Raw genomic sequence first — 17,294 nt, 5'->3', positions numbered from 1 at the left:
TCTGTCTCTCTCTCTCCCCCCCCTGTCTCTCTCTTTCTAGGCTGTGCATAAAGCTGTGCTGGGAATTGAAACTAGAGCTGGAGAAGACCAAGAAGTTCCAAAGTTTTACAATGTTTTATGGCCTACAGTCCTCACTGTGGCTTTCAACAGGTCCTTCCTACTCGTCATCAAAGATGAAACCCTCAACCTTCCTTTGTTCATTGGCATCGTAAGGTATCCCACACCACACTCACACAATTACACTTGAGCATCAGTCTCTCTATTTTCTCTCCCAGATTCTCATCCTAGATGACTTCAAGCTCAGGTATTATACGAATTTTTCCAGGGAGGCTAATTCTCTTCACCCCAGATAAAGAAGGCAATGACAAACCAAAATAAAATAATAAAATAGTTTGGGTTTCTTTTCTTCTTATCCAAGTCCTGCTTGGTGAGCAAATGAGTGAATACATACATTGAGGTTCTTCACAAGAATATGTGAGTGTGTGAATATTTACAAGAGCAGCTTAGGGAAACTGAACTTCCGAGCAGCCTCACACAGCAGCCGGGATGAGACATCCAGAAAGCAGTGTGACTGCAGTTCCTCACACAACTTATAGGCAGCTACACAAGTGAAGAGATGCCCATCTGGGCAGTTATGCCTTGCTTACATCGTCTCAGGAAGGGGCCTGGCAAATCTTGTTTCTTGAGCTTCTGAGGTTCCTCTGCCTCCATGAGAAAATGTTTCCATCTGGAAAAAGAAGCTACACAACACCCAGGCCCTTCCTTGGCTTCCTCTTCTACTATCCCTGAGGCTTAGACGGTAGGGTCATTTTCTTGCACGTAGAGCTGAGCGTTAGGCCAGTAGGCCACAGCAGCTGGATTAGCATTAACAATTTGACTGTTGGAAACTCAGTGTGGTAATCACCATCCACTGCAAAAAGATGCTTTCCTGACCTAGGCTACCAGTAACAGTAATCCATGGGAATCAACATATATGTTCAGAAGGTAAGCTGACAGACACATCGCATACATTTAACAAATGTATGTGTCTATTGACCTCCTGAGCCACAGGTTTCTGTTGGGACCAGATAAGGGTTCCCTCCTGGAGAGCATAGTTGGCTCCACCCACCAGCCATATTATTATTCCACCATATCTTAGTTACTGTTCTATTGCTGTGATGAGACACCATGACCAAGGCAATTTATTAAAGAAAGCATTCAATTGGGGACTTGCTTACAGTTTCAGGGGTTGGTCCAAGATCATCATGACTGGGAGCATGGCAGCAGGCAGGCAGGCATGGGCAGGAGAAGGAGCTGAGAATTACACATAATCCACAAACAGGAGGCAGAGTGAGACTAGGCCTGACACAGGCTTTTTGAAATCTCACAACCCACCCCACAATGACACAGTTCCTTATACTGCTCTTTTACTGTTTCTCGGATGCTTCTCAAACATTGCACAGTACTCCAAGGTTAGCAGTATATATAGACACTTTTTACAGAGGATGAAAAGAACCCCTGAATCCCTGAAGGTTCACTGTCATCCTCCACAAGCCAGTGGCAATCGGTCTTGGGATTTGACAGCTAAGGATCTGAAAAAAAAAGTCGTAAAAGCTAGGCTAAAGATATGACCCAGCAACAACCAAAGAACATACACAGTCTGGACCTAGGCCTCCCTGCACATATGTAGCAGATGTGCAGCTCAGTCTTCATGTGGGTCCCAAACAACCGGAGCAGGGGCTGTCCCTAAAGCTGTTGGCTCTACATGGGATATGTTCTTCTAGCTGGGCTGACTTGTCTGGCCTCAGTGGGAGAGGATGCACCTAACCTCTCAGAGACCTGATGTGGCCAGATGGTGGGGGATACCCAGGGAGGTCCCCACACACTTAGAGGAGAAAGGGAGAGGAGATGGGGGAAGGATTGTGGGAAGGGTGACCAGGAGTGGGGCATTGAATAGATTTAAGTTAAAAAAAAAAAAGATATGTCTCAGCTGGTAGTGTTTGCCTAACTCTGGGTGCAACTGCCTGGACTGGGCACACTGATGCCCATCCACAGCCACAGCACTTGGGTGATGACTACAGGAAGATGAGGAGTTCCAAGTCACCTTCAGACTACACAGAAAACTCTAGATCCAAGGCCAGCTTGGGACATATGACACCCTATCAACACACACATAAGCATACCTAATAAGATTCAATAGAACATGAAAATACTGCCTGTCTTAGTCATTCTATTGGAAGAGCAATGTTCGGTACAAATGCACAGATGGGAAACATCGCCTCCCCCAGATCTCCTTAGTCCACAGGCTAAGATATGGTTCTCAACGAGCCAACTAGCCCCTCGTCCCTCGGGCACTGCCATGAGACACCTCACATTTTCTTGGGTTCCAGTCCCTAACGATTATGAAAGAGAATGCAGCAGCAGGAGAGCTTGAACCATAGACACGGGATGTTGTAAAAATAGAACTCTGAGTTCCTAACATCATCACACAAAAATCCATACCAACTTAAAATAGGAGCTTGTTTCTGCTTTCTTAGTCTAAAAGGAGACACAGTAATAAACAGGGAGTTTACTATGTGGAAGATGATTTATGATTCCTGAATGTGTGGATGGATGCTGCTTCTTGCCCCTTCCGCCAGCCTCGCAGGCCCAATTCACCTCTGGTTCTTCGGGCTTTACTGGACTCCTAACATAATCGGCATTCAGATGTTATTTAAATACGGATAATTTTGAAATTATTTGATACTGCTATTTTATGCTGCTTCACTTTATTGATAGCTCTGAAACTGGGTTATTGCACACCACTTTCGGACAACATTCAAGACAGGTCAGAAACAAACGTACAGTGACCACATACTAGCAAAGACATAAATAGTTAGACATATATTTTAAATTAGCTTTCCTTAATCTGAATAGACCTTTGTAACCTTGAAACTTCATCATCATGTAAAGAATATTTTAGAATATTTTAAGCCAGGTTTGAATCACACACACACACAGGATGTTATTAAAAAAATAACTTTGAATTTCTAACACCATCACACAAAAATCCATACCAACTTAAACTATGAGATTGTTTTGCTTTTTAGTCTAAAGGGGATACAATAATAAACAGAGTTCATTGGGACTAAGGCATTTTATAATTATTGCTATGGACCCAGTGACTGACTTTCTCCAACCAGGAAGCTCCTCACTTCCCCCAAAATGGTGTCATATGAATCCATCCACAGATCAGGCCATAGATGAAGTCAAAGCCCTCATGATCTAATCAGCTCTAGAAAAACCCTCAGACACACCACTAGCTGTCTGTGCCCTGCCAATTCCCTAGGGCTTTCAAAGCCCAATCAAGCTGACCATCAGAACCAACCAACACACCCCATGCTCCAGCAATGTTGTGTCTCCTTTATTCCAGAAGGAATGAGAGGTATGTTCACACTCCTGTTTAGGACAGCATGGTGCACACAAGTTGAAATAAACCCCTAAGCAAGCATCCAAAGGAATATTGTCCATTTGTTTTCAAAGGCCGAGAACTGTGTCTTCACGGAGTGAGTGTGGAGTATGCCACATGTTTACCAGATGACGGCCTCTGCAGCCTCAAGTCCCTCACAGGCCTGCCAGACACAGTATAGCAAAGGTTAGAGAGGCAGGAACTGTTGCTTGCATGTATGCTTTACATCTGGGTCTGGGTCTGTGGCCCTGTGTGTGTATTTTAACGTGTGCATCTGGAAGGGTATTGTGTGGGTTACAGGGATCATATGTACATATGAGGATGAAGGGATTTTATCCTCTCTGTCCTAAAGGGAAAGCCAATTCTCCTTGGAGTGGATACCAACACTTCTCCCTCTGCTACACCGAAGACCACTAGACCTCGTCTGAAGCTCCGGCTATTATCCCAGTCTGTCCTAGACAACTAGGCTTGAATGCAATGCAGCACAGGTTCTAGTATGTGCGCACAAGGCTTCCCAGGTTGGGAGTGGGACTGACTTCAGGCAGGTAATGATTATTGAAAATACCAAGGCTTGGCATATGTATGAACTCATGACCTCCTTTCAGCAACTCCCAGAGGTAGGCAGCAATAGCCACAGGGCTCCCTCTGTCTCCCTTCAAAAATGTTGGCACTGGACAGTTCTGCTTCACTAAGTCAGTTCAGAGAAAGATAACCAGGTGCTTAGGTCACAGCAACACATGGCACACCATCTTCTAGCCAGGATTATAAGCTGCCCAAAGCTCTCCTCCAGCGTGAAATGTCATCACACACATAGGGACGGAACGTGCCCCACACTCTGCTATGCCTATAAGTCCCCAGGGTGACAGCTTCAGGGGAAGTCAGTGCTGCATGACCAGCCCACAAGCTTCTCACTGCCTCCACGGACGCTACTCAGTAAGTCCTTAACCAGCCTCTTTCTAAGCCCATGGGGTGGGCACTGCCAACCTTACTACCTGTCTCCATACATCCTCCACACAGAAGAAGGAGAGGCAGAGATTCAACTCCTGAGGGCAAATGCAGAGGAGAACAAAGACTTTTTTCTTGGATCATGGGAGCAAACAGAATACCCACTACTGAACACTGGGTCAGGATGACCTGGTGGTTTTCCCTCCTTGAGGAGGTCCTGGGCTGGCTCTGGGTCTCTTACCTTTGTGTGTACACCTCTACCTGGGGCAGAGGGCACTAAGGAGACACCTCAGGTAGTCCTATCCATCATTCACACACCCATATATGTTCAGCTTGGACATCCTTCCCAGTCCCATGCCCCTCTACCCAAAGTCACAGACCTCAACATCTGCTTGTGAATTCAAAGACCTACACAACTCTCTTAAAGGAGAAAAATGGGCGGCTTCTTCTCCTTCTCCTTCTCCTTCTCCTTCTCCTTCTCCTTCTCCTTCTCCTTCTCCTTCTCCTTCTCCTTCTCCTTCTCCTTCTCCTTCTCCTTCTCCTTCTCCTTCTCCTTCTCCTTCTCCTTCTCCTTCTCCTTCTCCTTCTCCTTCTCCTTCTCCTTTGTAAAAAAAAAAAAGAAAGAAAGAAAAAGCTGCTACCCTTAAAGGTGTGTTTCCCAAGATTTTCTATGGACAGCCCAGGACCCTAGGCCTCTTCTGCCTGCCCTGGGGCCATCTGCCCTTGATCACCTGAGAAGAACTTCTGATCTACAAGGGAAGATATGCTCATTAATTCTTCACTGAGCTGTCGCCCTTCCAACTCCTCTGCCCTCTTTGTCATTTAGGCTCCTGCTCTGATTCTGGCCTCACAGTACTCCGGCTGGTCCTAAAGGCTGAAGCTTGGCAAACCTACAAACTTCCCCCAAGATCATATCCAGGTACCAGTAGCCATATCTGTATTTATGTAACTAATTCCATTATGTTTCTGCTTGTAAAATGAAGCACAAAAAATTGATCTTTATTACAGGTCACATGGGTTCTGGTGACATGGCTTTTTGTTAAATGGGGCAGTTTCTCTTGCATTGAATTATTGTTGATGGGAGTGGAGTAGGACCCAGACAGCCTGCTATGTATGGGACCTGGCTCTGCCAAAATTCCTGCTCATGGACCTTGAGCATATTCTTTAACCCTTCTGCCCTATTATGTTCTCATCAAGAAGTGGAGAACTGTGTAGCTCCACAGCTGGGACTGGGACAGGAAGGCAAAGTACTTTTATATATCTCAGGGAAGCACAGAGCAGGAAGACATGACCTGCCCTGAGAGGTATCACTGGGTCTTTCAATAATGAAGCTATAGAAAGTGCCTGGCCCAGGTTGGGCACACAGCACAGAAATAGGAAACTGTGGTTGCATTTACACATGCCAGTCATTGGTTAGTGGAACTTGTCATGGCTCTGACTCTGGGCTGCGCTCCTCCCTCTGTCCTGCAGGATGACAACACCCTTTTCCTCCCATGGACTCCTCCTGCTAGTAGGCTTGTGCTGTCTGCTTCTCATAACCAAGACTAAACATGAAAAACTCTATGAAGACCCAAGCATTGATCCCTTCCAGTGCCGGAAGGTGGCTCTCACCATCTGCAATGTCTCCATCACCTTGTTCAAAAAGACGGCCCAACTGTCGGGAAATGGAAATATTTTATTCTCCCCGATTAGAGTCATTGCTGCCATTTCAATGCTGTCCCTGGGATCCAATGGCAACTTAAGCAAACACATCCTGGAGACCCTAAGGTTTAACAAAACAGGCTTGCCTGAAGCAGAGATCCACAAGTGTTTCTGGTATCTGCTCCATTCCATTCACCAGCCTGAAGTGCCATCATCACTACAAACTGGTAGCAGCGTGTTCATCCACCAGGACCTGACATCAGTAGACAAATTTGTGAAAGGAGTCAAGGACCTATACCATTCTGACATGATCTCCATCAACTTTACAGACAGCAGTCAGGCCAAGACACAGATCAACAATTACGTGATGGAGAAAAGCCAGAAGGAAATAGTGAACATTGTCAAGAATCTGGAGAGTGACACGTTCCTGGCTGTGGTTAACTACATTATCTGGAATGGTAAGGGTGTGTCACTTGGCTGAGCTGGCTCCAGGGGATTTATCCAAATAGATGTTCACATTCCAATGTTCTGTCTCCTTGGAATCCTAAAATGTAGGAAGGTAGGATGCATGCATGTATCTTCTTCAGTCTTTCACCATTAAACAGCACAACAATTTCCAGCAGTCATTAAGTTTGGAGGATGTATTAAAGTAACCCCTAGGCTGGGCTTGACGGACCATTCTATATACAAATACTCTTTTGAAATCTGTGTGAGTGAAACAAGAGACTATGTAGTATTTTCTAAAAACAAATGATAGATCAGTATACATAGGGCAGTTTCCATAGTATACGAAACAGTAAGCACTATAGAGAGGGTCAGCTTTGGAGTCTAAAAACATTGGCTTCAAATGTGGCCTCTGTCATTCATTTTCTGTCTACACTGGACAAGCCATTTTATCTGTCCATGGTATGACTGTCCATTTCACAAAGGTAGCCCATGGCCCTGAGGTAATGAAAGAATCTGTGAGGTTGCACAGTGCATGGAACTTGGTGGAGCACATACACTTGATCAACTAAACTTGACCCCAAGCATGAACAGGTCCTGCTTGGAACTGGTAAGGTCAGGAGCAGCTGTTCCCCCAAGGTGTCTACAGCCTGGGTAAGAATTCAAGGCTAAGGGCTGTACCTCTTCACCAGAGCTCCCTTCTCCTGGGCAAAGTCCTGCCAGGCACAGCACTCAGACCACAGATTCATTCCCTTCCCATGATCCCTTAATTTTCCAATGAGAACATGGGGTAAGGGTCTCTGAGGAGGTCTACTGATTTTGATGACCTCAATGATAGGCTCCCAAGGCACCTACCTACTCTGATGACCAAAATGGTCATCATCTTATACAGTATCAGGGAGGCTACTGAGGCATATGCACTGTATCTGTGGGCTCAGGAAAGGGCTCAACGTGCCATAAAGTTTTGCCTTGAATATAGACTAAACCATCGTCAACAAAGGACAAGGATCCTCCAAAAGCAAGGAGTACACCTGTGACTTAGGGACCTCTGGTCATTTGCATTTTTATCACTTAGCATATCCAGAGGAACCATTTAATAAACATAATAGTTTTTATTTAACATTTAAATAAAATAAAAATATTTAATATTAAAATAAAATATTAAACCTTTGCCCAAGGTGCTTTACCCTTTGGAATCTACCAGAATATACCCAGATTCTACACACATCCCAAGTTCAAGTGACTCTCACAAAGCTCTTGTGCCATGTTATATCCATTCCTATTCTATTTTTAGCTCATGATACTGGGGCTCCAAGAGGAGGCTCCGGGCTCCTTTCTTCTGACATACACAGACCTAGGCCCACCCCTGTCTGACAGCCTTCTTCATCCTCTCCAGCCAGACTTGACAGCAACTTTGGCTGCCTGTCCGTCAAAGTGAAGGACTACCACTTAGGATATGGCATGACAATCAAGGTACCGATGATCCATAACGTGGCCAAGCATTACTTGTTCCGGGTCGAGGATCTGTCTAGCACGGTGCTGATGCTTACTCTGCTCACAGGCAACTTCGCAACCTACTTCATCGTACCCGATCCAGGGAAGATGCAGAAGGTGGAACAGAGCCTAACCTACCCACACTTCCGCCGGATGAGACGACAATTATTGACAAGGTGACCCCCAGTCCCAGGAACTACCCAGAGGCATCCAACCTCTTGTTCATTAAATAACAAAAGCCCTAGAAGACTGGCCAGAAGCTGGGGCCACAGCCACTTTGAGCTTCCAAGCAGACTCTGTGTTCATTTCAGTAATGCAGGCCAGGTTCACCGACAAAAGCAGTGCTCAATATAAAGAGGTAAACATGTGATCCATTGGAGGGATCACACCCCAGATGGACATACTCCATTCCAGGGATGCAGAGGCCAGCACAGGGGCCACAGTTGTAGTGTATATTATGGCTGAGCTGAGAAGATGAAGATGACTCTCAGGCCCTGGCCACATTAAAGGTTAAAGGTCAAAGTAGACAGTCCAAGAGGGTGTTTTGGTGACAGGGGAGGAAGCTATATGGAAAACCTCAGGAAAGAGAGCCCGGGGCATGACTATAAGAGACTCAATTTATCTGATGCTCTTGCATGGGTTTATTGGGTCCCTAGAGCCATGCTCCAAAAATCAGTGCTTCTGGTGCTCTGTAAACAAGCAGGGCCTTGCTACCTGTTGCAGGACACAGGCTACATAAAACACAGGGATACTCAGGCCTGAACTATAGACCCTCACCAGTGAGCAGTTGTACTCGGCTGCTCTGACTCCCACTCTCTCGAGAGTCAGGTCTTGGGGGAATGTCTGGCTGAGTAAGAGGGGTGGCCAAACACTGCAGGAACATGATTGCATGTGAGCACCCTGAGTCTGCCTGAAGGGCTTCTCTGAGGAGATGGCATTTTAGGGACAACTAGGACAAAGGTATTGGTTCTTCCAGACTAAAGAAAAGTTTCCTTTTCTACACACCAGGTTGGTTGATTTAGAGATACCAGAACTCTCATTGTCTGAGACCCATGACTTGGAATCAATGATGAGTCTACTAGGAATCAACTATGTTTTCAACAGTGGCACCAATAGCTCTGACGTGAATGACACACTTCAGAAGTCCTTCAAGGTAAGGTCACCTCACAGTGACAGTCTTGTGTCTGTTGGAGTCAAGTAGGGTAGAGGTGCAGCTCAGATGTGAGGCTAAGGGTAGCTAGCGGGAAGGCATAGCTGAGCTCCTCCAGAGGGACCTTTGGAATTTATCTGGAGGATGGGGTCAGAGGTCAAGACTACAACAGGGAGATTCTTGTGCTTCAGGTAATAAAAGTAGCTCTCCTGACTGGCCTTCCTGAACCTCAGTCTTACAGTTGCCCAGGCCAATTGAGACCTTGGGGTTCAATTTGCCTATATTTGTACAGAGAGGATTGGGCTCACTGACCTAGGACATTATCCTAGAATTTTTTTTCACCTGTGGAATTTAGAGCAACTCAAGAGATCGAAGTATTATTGAGTTTTCCAAACATACCACTGGTTCGGACAATTAAAGGTAGATCAGGATGAGCACCCTTGGTGTCTGGACATTCGAGGTCATCTTCAGAAACCCTATCCCCAAAGAGTTCACAGCTACACACTGGAAAGGGGACCCTTGTGCCAAGGATGTGACATACAAATGCCCCCCCTCCCAACATACACACTGTAACGCTGTGAAATGTATCTAAGACTATGAGAGATTGAGTCAGGAAAGGAGCATGAAAGGGAATCGGCCAAAGCAGGCAAAGAATAGGGGGGGGGGGTGTGGGAAGGGCTTTGGGTCACCACCATGGATCAGGCTGAGGGCTGGGCAATACCATAATGGATGGACACAAGCCATTGGAGGGTCTTCCTTTGTAAGTTCCACATGTGATCTTACCCTAGGCCAGAGCAGGTGTTGCCTGCTTCTGATACTCTCCTGCTTTTCTTCCTACAGGTGGTAAGTAAGGCCGTGCTGACCATCGATGAAAAGGGGTCAACGCCTAGTACAAACTCATGCTTTAAAAAGTTCGGATCGACTGATATGGACCGGATTCAGCTCAACAGACCTTTCCTGATCTTCATCCAGGATCACGCAAATGATGTCCCCCTCTTTTTAGGCAGAGTGGTAAATCCCTAAAACTAACTGCTCTTGGGAATCAGCCTCTCTCCTGAAAGCCATGTCCCCTTCTGGGTAACATTAAACATGGGGCCGTTTCACCCATGCCTGAGTGCAAGTAGCAAATCCCTCTCCTTGTAGTGTCTGTGTCTTCCTCTGTCCCCTGAGGTATGTGGGGTCTCCAGGTCACAGTGCATCGCAGTGTCTCCTGCATCTGTGTTGAGGAGATCCTCATGATGTCCCAGTTCCAGCACTGAAGGTCATGTCCCCTTCTGGCTGTACTGTGTAATCTCACTGGGTCTGGCCTCTCCATCTCACCATAATTTTCCTGAGAATGGCTAGAGGAAATAGTTGGTAGAACTCTCCCTCCACAGGACTGGAGCAGGACCCCAGCCTGTCGCTGTCGTTCCTTCCCTGCTAGAAGGGACTCACAAATCCTCCAGTGAACAGAGAGGTCTCTGGGTGATTCCCCTCGGGCTTCTCCTGCCATTCAGGCCATTGGGCACAAAGCCACTTTGTCCTCGCTGACCGTGAAGCCATGCTGTATGAGTGGCTCTGAAAAGCCATAAGGATAGGTACCTACATGAGAAGGACACCTTTCCTTTCCCTAAGGTCCCCCTGAGATCTTCCAGAAGTCATATGCAGCTGCCCCTACCCCATCTCCAGGCCTTCAACATAGTATTCCAGGGATAAATATAAATCTAGTGCCTCATAGTAGATCTCAGGATTCATCATTGTCATTGGGGCCAGGCAGTCTACCCCATCCTCCTCAACCCTTGTTATGCCCAGGTCTTGGGAACCCCATAAGAACTCTAGTAATTGCTAGTCCAATGTAATATAACTGAAGAGCCTTTATTTGAGTCATACAAGGATCGAAAACCTTTCCCACTGCGCAGGTTAGGAATGTGATGCTTGCTGTTCCAGTTCAGAGGCTTGGAGTTTTTATACGTGCATATGCATAAGCAGGGATCCTTGGGCTTTGGGGTTACATGACAGGGGAGGTGACCAGAGGAAGTCATCCTTTCGAACCTGATATCATTTGTTCAGACAGTGCAGAATTGTGCAGCTGGGAGGGGGCTCTTCTGACCTGGGAAGCAACTTTATGGTGCTATCAGGAACTAGTGTGTTTTTACAAACTGGCCAAGGCTGTCTGGGGACACTTAATGGCCCTTCTCTCATGGCCCAAGGGCGGGGCACTTATTTCAAGGATGTTTGATCCTTATTTCTCTCAAGGACAGGAGCCGTCTGCACGGGAGAAATGTTAGTTATCAAGGAGAGTGCCAGCCTCGGTGACACAGAAGCTGGGATATGTTGCCTTTGTCTGTACCCAAAGCCAGCATCTGCTGCTCCCCTGGTGGTGGGACAGGGAGGGGAGTGTTGGAAGGGTCATTATGGGGAAGAGAGCACTACCAGGAGAAGGGGGATTGCAATATTGTGGAGCCAGGCTGGGCACTCTCTGTTTGCCCTTTCTGAAAGGCTGGAGGCATCTATGCTGGGAGAGGGGGGAGGGAAGGGGAGTGGTGGGAGAGTGCAGAGGCAGGTTTCCTGCATCTCTTCACCCTCAGCCTTGCTAACTGCCTGCAGCAGCCAGAATCCCCTTCCCAGGAAATACACCTACTGCCCAGAACACTTGTGTACTGTGGGAGTGCTGCCTGCTTCATCTGCAGATCCCCCCATACCCCACCCCAATCCTAAATCCCTGAATAAATGTGGACAGAAAGCACTGGCTTGAATCATAAGATTGTCACATTGTAGATAAAAAAGAATGTCATAGTTGTGTGATTTCCAAGGACTCAGTAATCAACACACACCAAGTATTTCTTTAAAAGCCACACTTCTCCTTATACCAATGACCTAGTCCCTCCGACCTTCCCCAGCTCCACCAAAGTTGAGACCATCCTAATGGCTGCACTGACTTTGGACTAAAGGGTGTCAGGACCTGGGTTCTAGTTGAGACTGATATATACCAGGTGTGTGACCTCTGTGAAATCATCACACTCAGGGCCTCTGTATTCTTCTTGGGGATGATAAGACTGGGAGTCACACACACACACACACACACACACACACACACACACACACACACAAAGAGGTCCTGGAGAGCATTCTTTCCCTGAATGTCCATAGTAGCACTTCACAGATCTGATGAGAAACGAGGCACCGTTCTCTTTGTGAGTGAACCGAAGCCAAGTAAGCCAAATTGAGCTGTCACTTGCCAGTGGTTAAGGGGTTGCTCACCCGGACACAAGGAGAAGCTAGTGGTTAGGGTTCTATGGTGGGCTAAAGTTTGGCCCTTGTCCAAACTTTATGTCATTCTGGTCATTGTTTCAAAATGTCTCATCCTGGAGCACTCTGGCCTTGAAGAGCTTAGAACACCATGCTTCCCTGATCCTCGCAGCTGTCACCCACCCAGCTGTCTCGCAGAGGACACCATGGCCAGGAATAAATCATTGTCCCCGACATTCGACATCCAACAGGAGTACAGAGCAAGGTCACTGGGTGGCAGCCGGCATTATTTGAACAGCTTGTTCTTCTGTGCCAGAACTAGGGCTCTGGGGAGAAAGTCGGTGTGTTCCCTGTTGTGTTTGTGTGACCTCCAATGAAAGAGGTCTCCACGTTGGGGTGTATATGCACATGAGTTCCTACAGGCATATCTGTATGTGCTGTGTGTGTATGTGTGTGCATGCTTGCACATGTGCAAGTGTTTCTGTCATTGTCAGTCTTTGTGCATACGTATATCTGTCTTCAGAGAACATGGTCTGTCCATGGGGTGTGATACCTGGTGCAGATGGATAATGCACGATGAACGGCCTTTACTCTCTCCACCCTTGAGGCAAAAGTCCCCTTCCCTGGCCTGGACACCACCAGTATTTTTCTCAGGCACACCAAGGACCCCTTCTGTAGCATTAGACACTTGAGCTATCTCTTCTCTGTTTCCAAACACACAGACTACAGGACACCTGTGCCAGGTCCTTGTGTGAGACCTCCCAGGGCAGGGGTGGAAGCACACGCAGTGACTGTAGACCCTGAGTTCTTTCTGAGGACACCATGGCTCAGGCGCAGTCATAGGCTCCTGATGTTCATGAACTTCTTGCCCCGGTCTCAGCTGTTCCTTGAGGTGGACTCAGGTAGCCCCAGAACTCTCGCCCTTCCCTGATTCCAAAACCTCTAGCTGCTTCTACTGCACCAAACCCAGAGAACAGCCAGGCCTTAGGCCACAGCAGCACATGGCCAGGCTCACAAGCTGCCTTAGGGTCTCCTCCACCAACAGTCCCCTGGGCACATAGGCACTGGATGCTCCTTTCCCCACTCAATCTGTCATTCCCCAGAGCTACAGCACAAGGGACAGTTGGTGCTGCACATCCCACCCACATGTCTTCTGCTGGCCTTGGGAATCCTGATTAGTATGTCTTTCACCAGCCTCCTCCTGAACCCACGGGGGAGGAAGGTAGTTACCAGCCACCCACCTAGTTCAGCACACTCTGTATAAGAGGGACTCCAAGGCACCCAGCTTCAGTAGTGACAGAGCCAGAGAAGGAACATAACCTTCGTCTGAGCACTCAGCACATAGTGGGCCTACAGGTGAGTGCTGGACATGCTGACCTAGTGACCTGCTCCAACTTACAGCACCCTCCCAGCTCTAGCTGACCCTGAGCCTCCTGCCCCATGGTCTCTGCGGGCAGAGGGTCTGGAGCACACAGGGTACCCACTTCTCTTGCACTTGCCTTACCTATCTCCCGACCAATACCTCTGGAATCTAAGCCCAGGCACATACCCACGCTTTGATTGGGGTTGAATGAGCCCTAACTCATCCATCATTTCTGGCTGATAAAAAAAAAAAAAAAACACAGTTCCCAAAACTGTTCCTGGAAACAGTCCAAGATCTTCTCACTCCTTTGCCTTCTGGGTTCATCCTCCTGTCCCGGGGACCCTTTGATCTCCTGCTGGGAACTCCAGAAAAGGGGGGCAGGTGTGTTCATTAACTCCTCAGATAACCTGGCTGCCCCTTTGCCCCCCTCTTCCCTCTTTCTTATCTGGGTCCATGACCCCTTCCTTCACCTTTGGTGCTTTCCTGGTTCCCTGGCTTGTTTGTACTGCTGTGTATCTCACCTCATCTTAGATATTTCCAGTGGATCAGACATGAAAGGCAGCCATTGCAGAAGGAGCCATCTGGAGGTGATCTGGGACATGTAACAGAGTCTTTAGAGACACATTGGAGCAAGACAGTCAGAGAAGACACTGACCGTGCCAGAATAAGATCAGAGAACTAAACAAGAAGGCTAGTAAGGGAGTAACTCAAGAAGAGGCACAGTCAGCCCAGGTGGTAAGGGCCAACCTTCAAGGCAGACATGGAAACACAGCAAATATAAATGTAGAGAGGTGTCAAGTAGACATAGCCTTTCTGAATAAGATTATCCCCAGAAATCATCAAAAGAATTGCTGTGTGAGTTTACAAAGCATGAACAGTATATGGGGGTTAGTGCCATTCAGCTCTTCATGACAGAAGAGCCATCATGCATGTATATGTGCCAAACATCAGAGCTCCTGACAGAGGCTGAATGGAGTGGACAGACTGATGGATCTTCCCTCTGTTGTCATAGTAGAACAATCAATCAATCAACAACCAGCAATCAGATAGATGACCAGTAGGGGAACTAGATCCAGAAGCCATCTAGAACATTCTACCAACGGCATCGCACACACTGTCCTCCAGTGCCTATGGACCTGCTCCCCAAGGTGGTGGACACCAGGAACCTGGAATGGGGCCATGAGAAGGAAACAGAGGATTTAAGGGAGAGAAGGGGTGTAGGTTAGAGCACACATATGGTATGAGAGTGAACTGAGAAATCCCGGAGGTAGGAGGGTTTAGAGTCAGGAAAGGAGGAAGAAGAGCAGTTGCGTAGAGTGTCAACCAAGACATGGTAGGTATGACAGTGCCTCAAGGAGACCTACGACATTATGGGTTACTATAAAATAGTATATAGCATCTCACAGTAAAATATGTGAAACTCAAATATAAATAAAGAAAAATGAAATGTCATAAACAAACACAGCAGACTGAACAACTTGATAACAGGGATAACCATTGTCTTAAAGATTTCTTTCAAATCTGTTTATCAGGAAACAATATGCCTTGAGGAGAAAACCCAGCAAATGACAGACAGAAGACAGCAAGCTTTAAAAAAGAAAGAAAGAAAGGAGAGAAAGAAAAATAAACAGAGATGGCCAGTGGAAGTTTGTAAGATTTCCTAACGTTTTGCAATTAAAAAAAAAATAACTCCAATCACGAGCCTGTCATTGTCCACCTTTCTGATCAGCACAGATACATGGCATTGGTGTCCAGTGCTATGAGCAGGTGAGAAAACAGACCCTGTCCTGCTGTGCAAAGAAAGGGAAATCTGTGCAGGCTCATCGGAAGACAGCTAGGTAAGATCTATTAAAGGTAAGAGAAAACCACTCTCACTCAGGAAGCCCATGCCTGGGAATTTACCACACAGTACTGTTAACACACAATATGACATTCTTTCCCATTCACCACCGTTCAAAGAGGGGGAAAAATCCACATAGAATCCTTTTTTATAACTCAGGACATCCCTGAACTGAAAGGTGATGCAGCGTTTTCACAAGGCTCTGTGTGAGGCTGCAGAGGTGGCTGAGTGAGTCAAGAGACGGCCATGCAAGCATGAAGTTCCCAGTTTGTGTTTCCAGAACCCACACAAGAGCCAAATGTGGTAGCATGCCTGGCTATAATGCCAGCAATCCTACTGCAAGATGGAAAGTGGGGGCCAAGAGATCCCTAGAGGCTTGAGAGACCCCTAAACTTATAGCAGTCAATAAGAGACAGTGTTTGAAACAAGGTAGAAGAAGAGAAATTAGAAACACTTGGAATTGTCCTCTGACTTCCATACATATAGCACAACATGCATCTCCAAACACACGTACCACATACACATGCAAGATTTTATAAAAGGTGGCTAATATGGGAAGATTGCTAAAAGCTAAAGAAAGTCTAGTGAAAAGAAAAAGTGCATGTATGTTTCTTCTGTGAGTACATGTGTTAATTCACCTGACAACTGTTTGCTGAGCATGTATTGTGTTCCAGGCACTGCTGTACCACCAGGAACAAGACAGAAAAAAAAAAAAAATACTCGTCTATAGGAAGGATGTGGCGGAGGGATTCAGGCACATACAAAAGGTGTATGTCGAGGGAAAAGGTGATGAGTCCCATGGGGAGGCACGCTCTGCTGGATGTGGGGAGTGGCCAAGGCAAGAAGCCTGCTCAGATGCAGGAGTCAGAAAAGACAGAACTCAGTGGTCCCTTTACCCACTGCCAAGATGGTATCTGAGACCCACGTGGTGGGTGAAAAAGTGATCTGTGTAAGTGATCTGAGAGGACAGTAGGGCAGGAAGAAGGCAGAGGTAGATTTGCCATGTTTGAAGTCAGTGAATAGGCAATTCTTTCAGAGCAGTGGAGACTATGTCAGGGTGGGAGCAGGCCACGCCACTTCCTTCTCTAACATTAAAAACAAACAAACAAATAAACAAACATAAATTTAAGAAGTAAATGAAATGGTTGCTGGGGAAATAAAGGGCACAGGTTCCAGGATGTCCCAGGAGGAAGGATGCTCCAGGGGCCAGGATACTCCAGGAGACCAGGAGTACTCCAGAAGGAGGGATGCTCCAGGAGAAGAGATGCTCCAGGAGGAAGGATGCTCCAGGGGCCAGGATACTCTGTGAGGAGGGATGCTCCAAAAGCCAGGATGCTTGAGGAGGCAGTTCTCTTCTTACCCAAATGAGGACTTGATCTGCAAAACCTAACTTCATCAGGTTACCAGGAGACGGTCCTTGGTTAGGGTCAGGTATTTTTGGAGAGTTTTGAATTAATCTTCACTGAAGGACTTCTCAGAGTCTTTAACATCTTCCCACCCAAGTGGGAAAAAGAGAATAGTGTTCCTCAAGTGTCCTGACTATGCAGGCAACTCCTTCAAACCACCTCTGCCTTTAAAATGGAGACATGGCGCGGGACCTGAGACTGCATTAGTTAGGGAAGCAGAAACCGGCCTGAGTAGGGCCACAGGCCTCATCCGGCCGTATCAGCGCCGGGGTAGCGGGAGAGCAGGGTTGCCTGACACCCGCCAGCTACCCACGACCCCCGCCGCAGGATTTTGGGACTGCTGGTGAGTGGAACAC

General features: G+C 47.1%; 2 protein-coding genes across 3 annotated transcripts in view; both read left to right on the top strand.

Annotated features, from left to right (window-relative positions):
* The window catches only part of LOC110306582 (alpha-1-antitrypsin-like), a 19,757-nt gene extending 19,404 nt beyond the window's left edge, over positions 1 to 353 (top strand). The window contains exon 6 of the mRNA XM_021178652.1: positions 276 to 353. Coding sequence (XP_021034311.1) covers positions 276 to 353 — 78 coding nt within the window. The remainder of the gene's footprint in view (positions 1 to 275) is intronic.
* Positions 354 to 5,843: 5,490 nt separating this feature from the next.
* Positions 5,844 to 10,124, top strand: LOC110307503 (alpha-1-antitrypsin 1-6). Of its 2 annotated transcripts, none has more exons than XM_021179747.1 (4): positions 5,844 to 6,471; positions 8,019 to 8,127; positions 8,960 to 9,104; positions 9,942 to 10,124. In XM_021179747.1, exons 1-4 carry the CDS (start codon positions 5,844 to 5,846, stop codon positions 10,122 to 10,124), a joined length of 1,065 nt encoding a protein of 354 aa, XP_021035406.1. The 2 variants fall into 2 exon arrangements, with proteins under 2 accessions (XP_021035406.1, XP_021035405.1); XM_021179746.1 differs by having other exon boundaries at positions 7,854 to 8,127.
* Positions 10,125 to 17,294: the final 7,170 nt, after the last annotated feature.

This window comes from Mus caroli, chromosome 12 (genome assembly GCF_900094665.2).
Source record: "Mus caroli chromosome 12, CAROLI_EIJ_v1.1, whole genome shotgun sequence".
Classification (NCBI taxonomy): Eukaryota; Metazoa; Chordata; class Mammalia; order Rodentia; family Muridae; genus Mus; species Mus caroli.
This window is presented reverse-complemented; position numbering and strand designations above follow the sequence as displayed.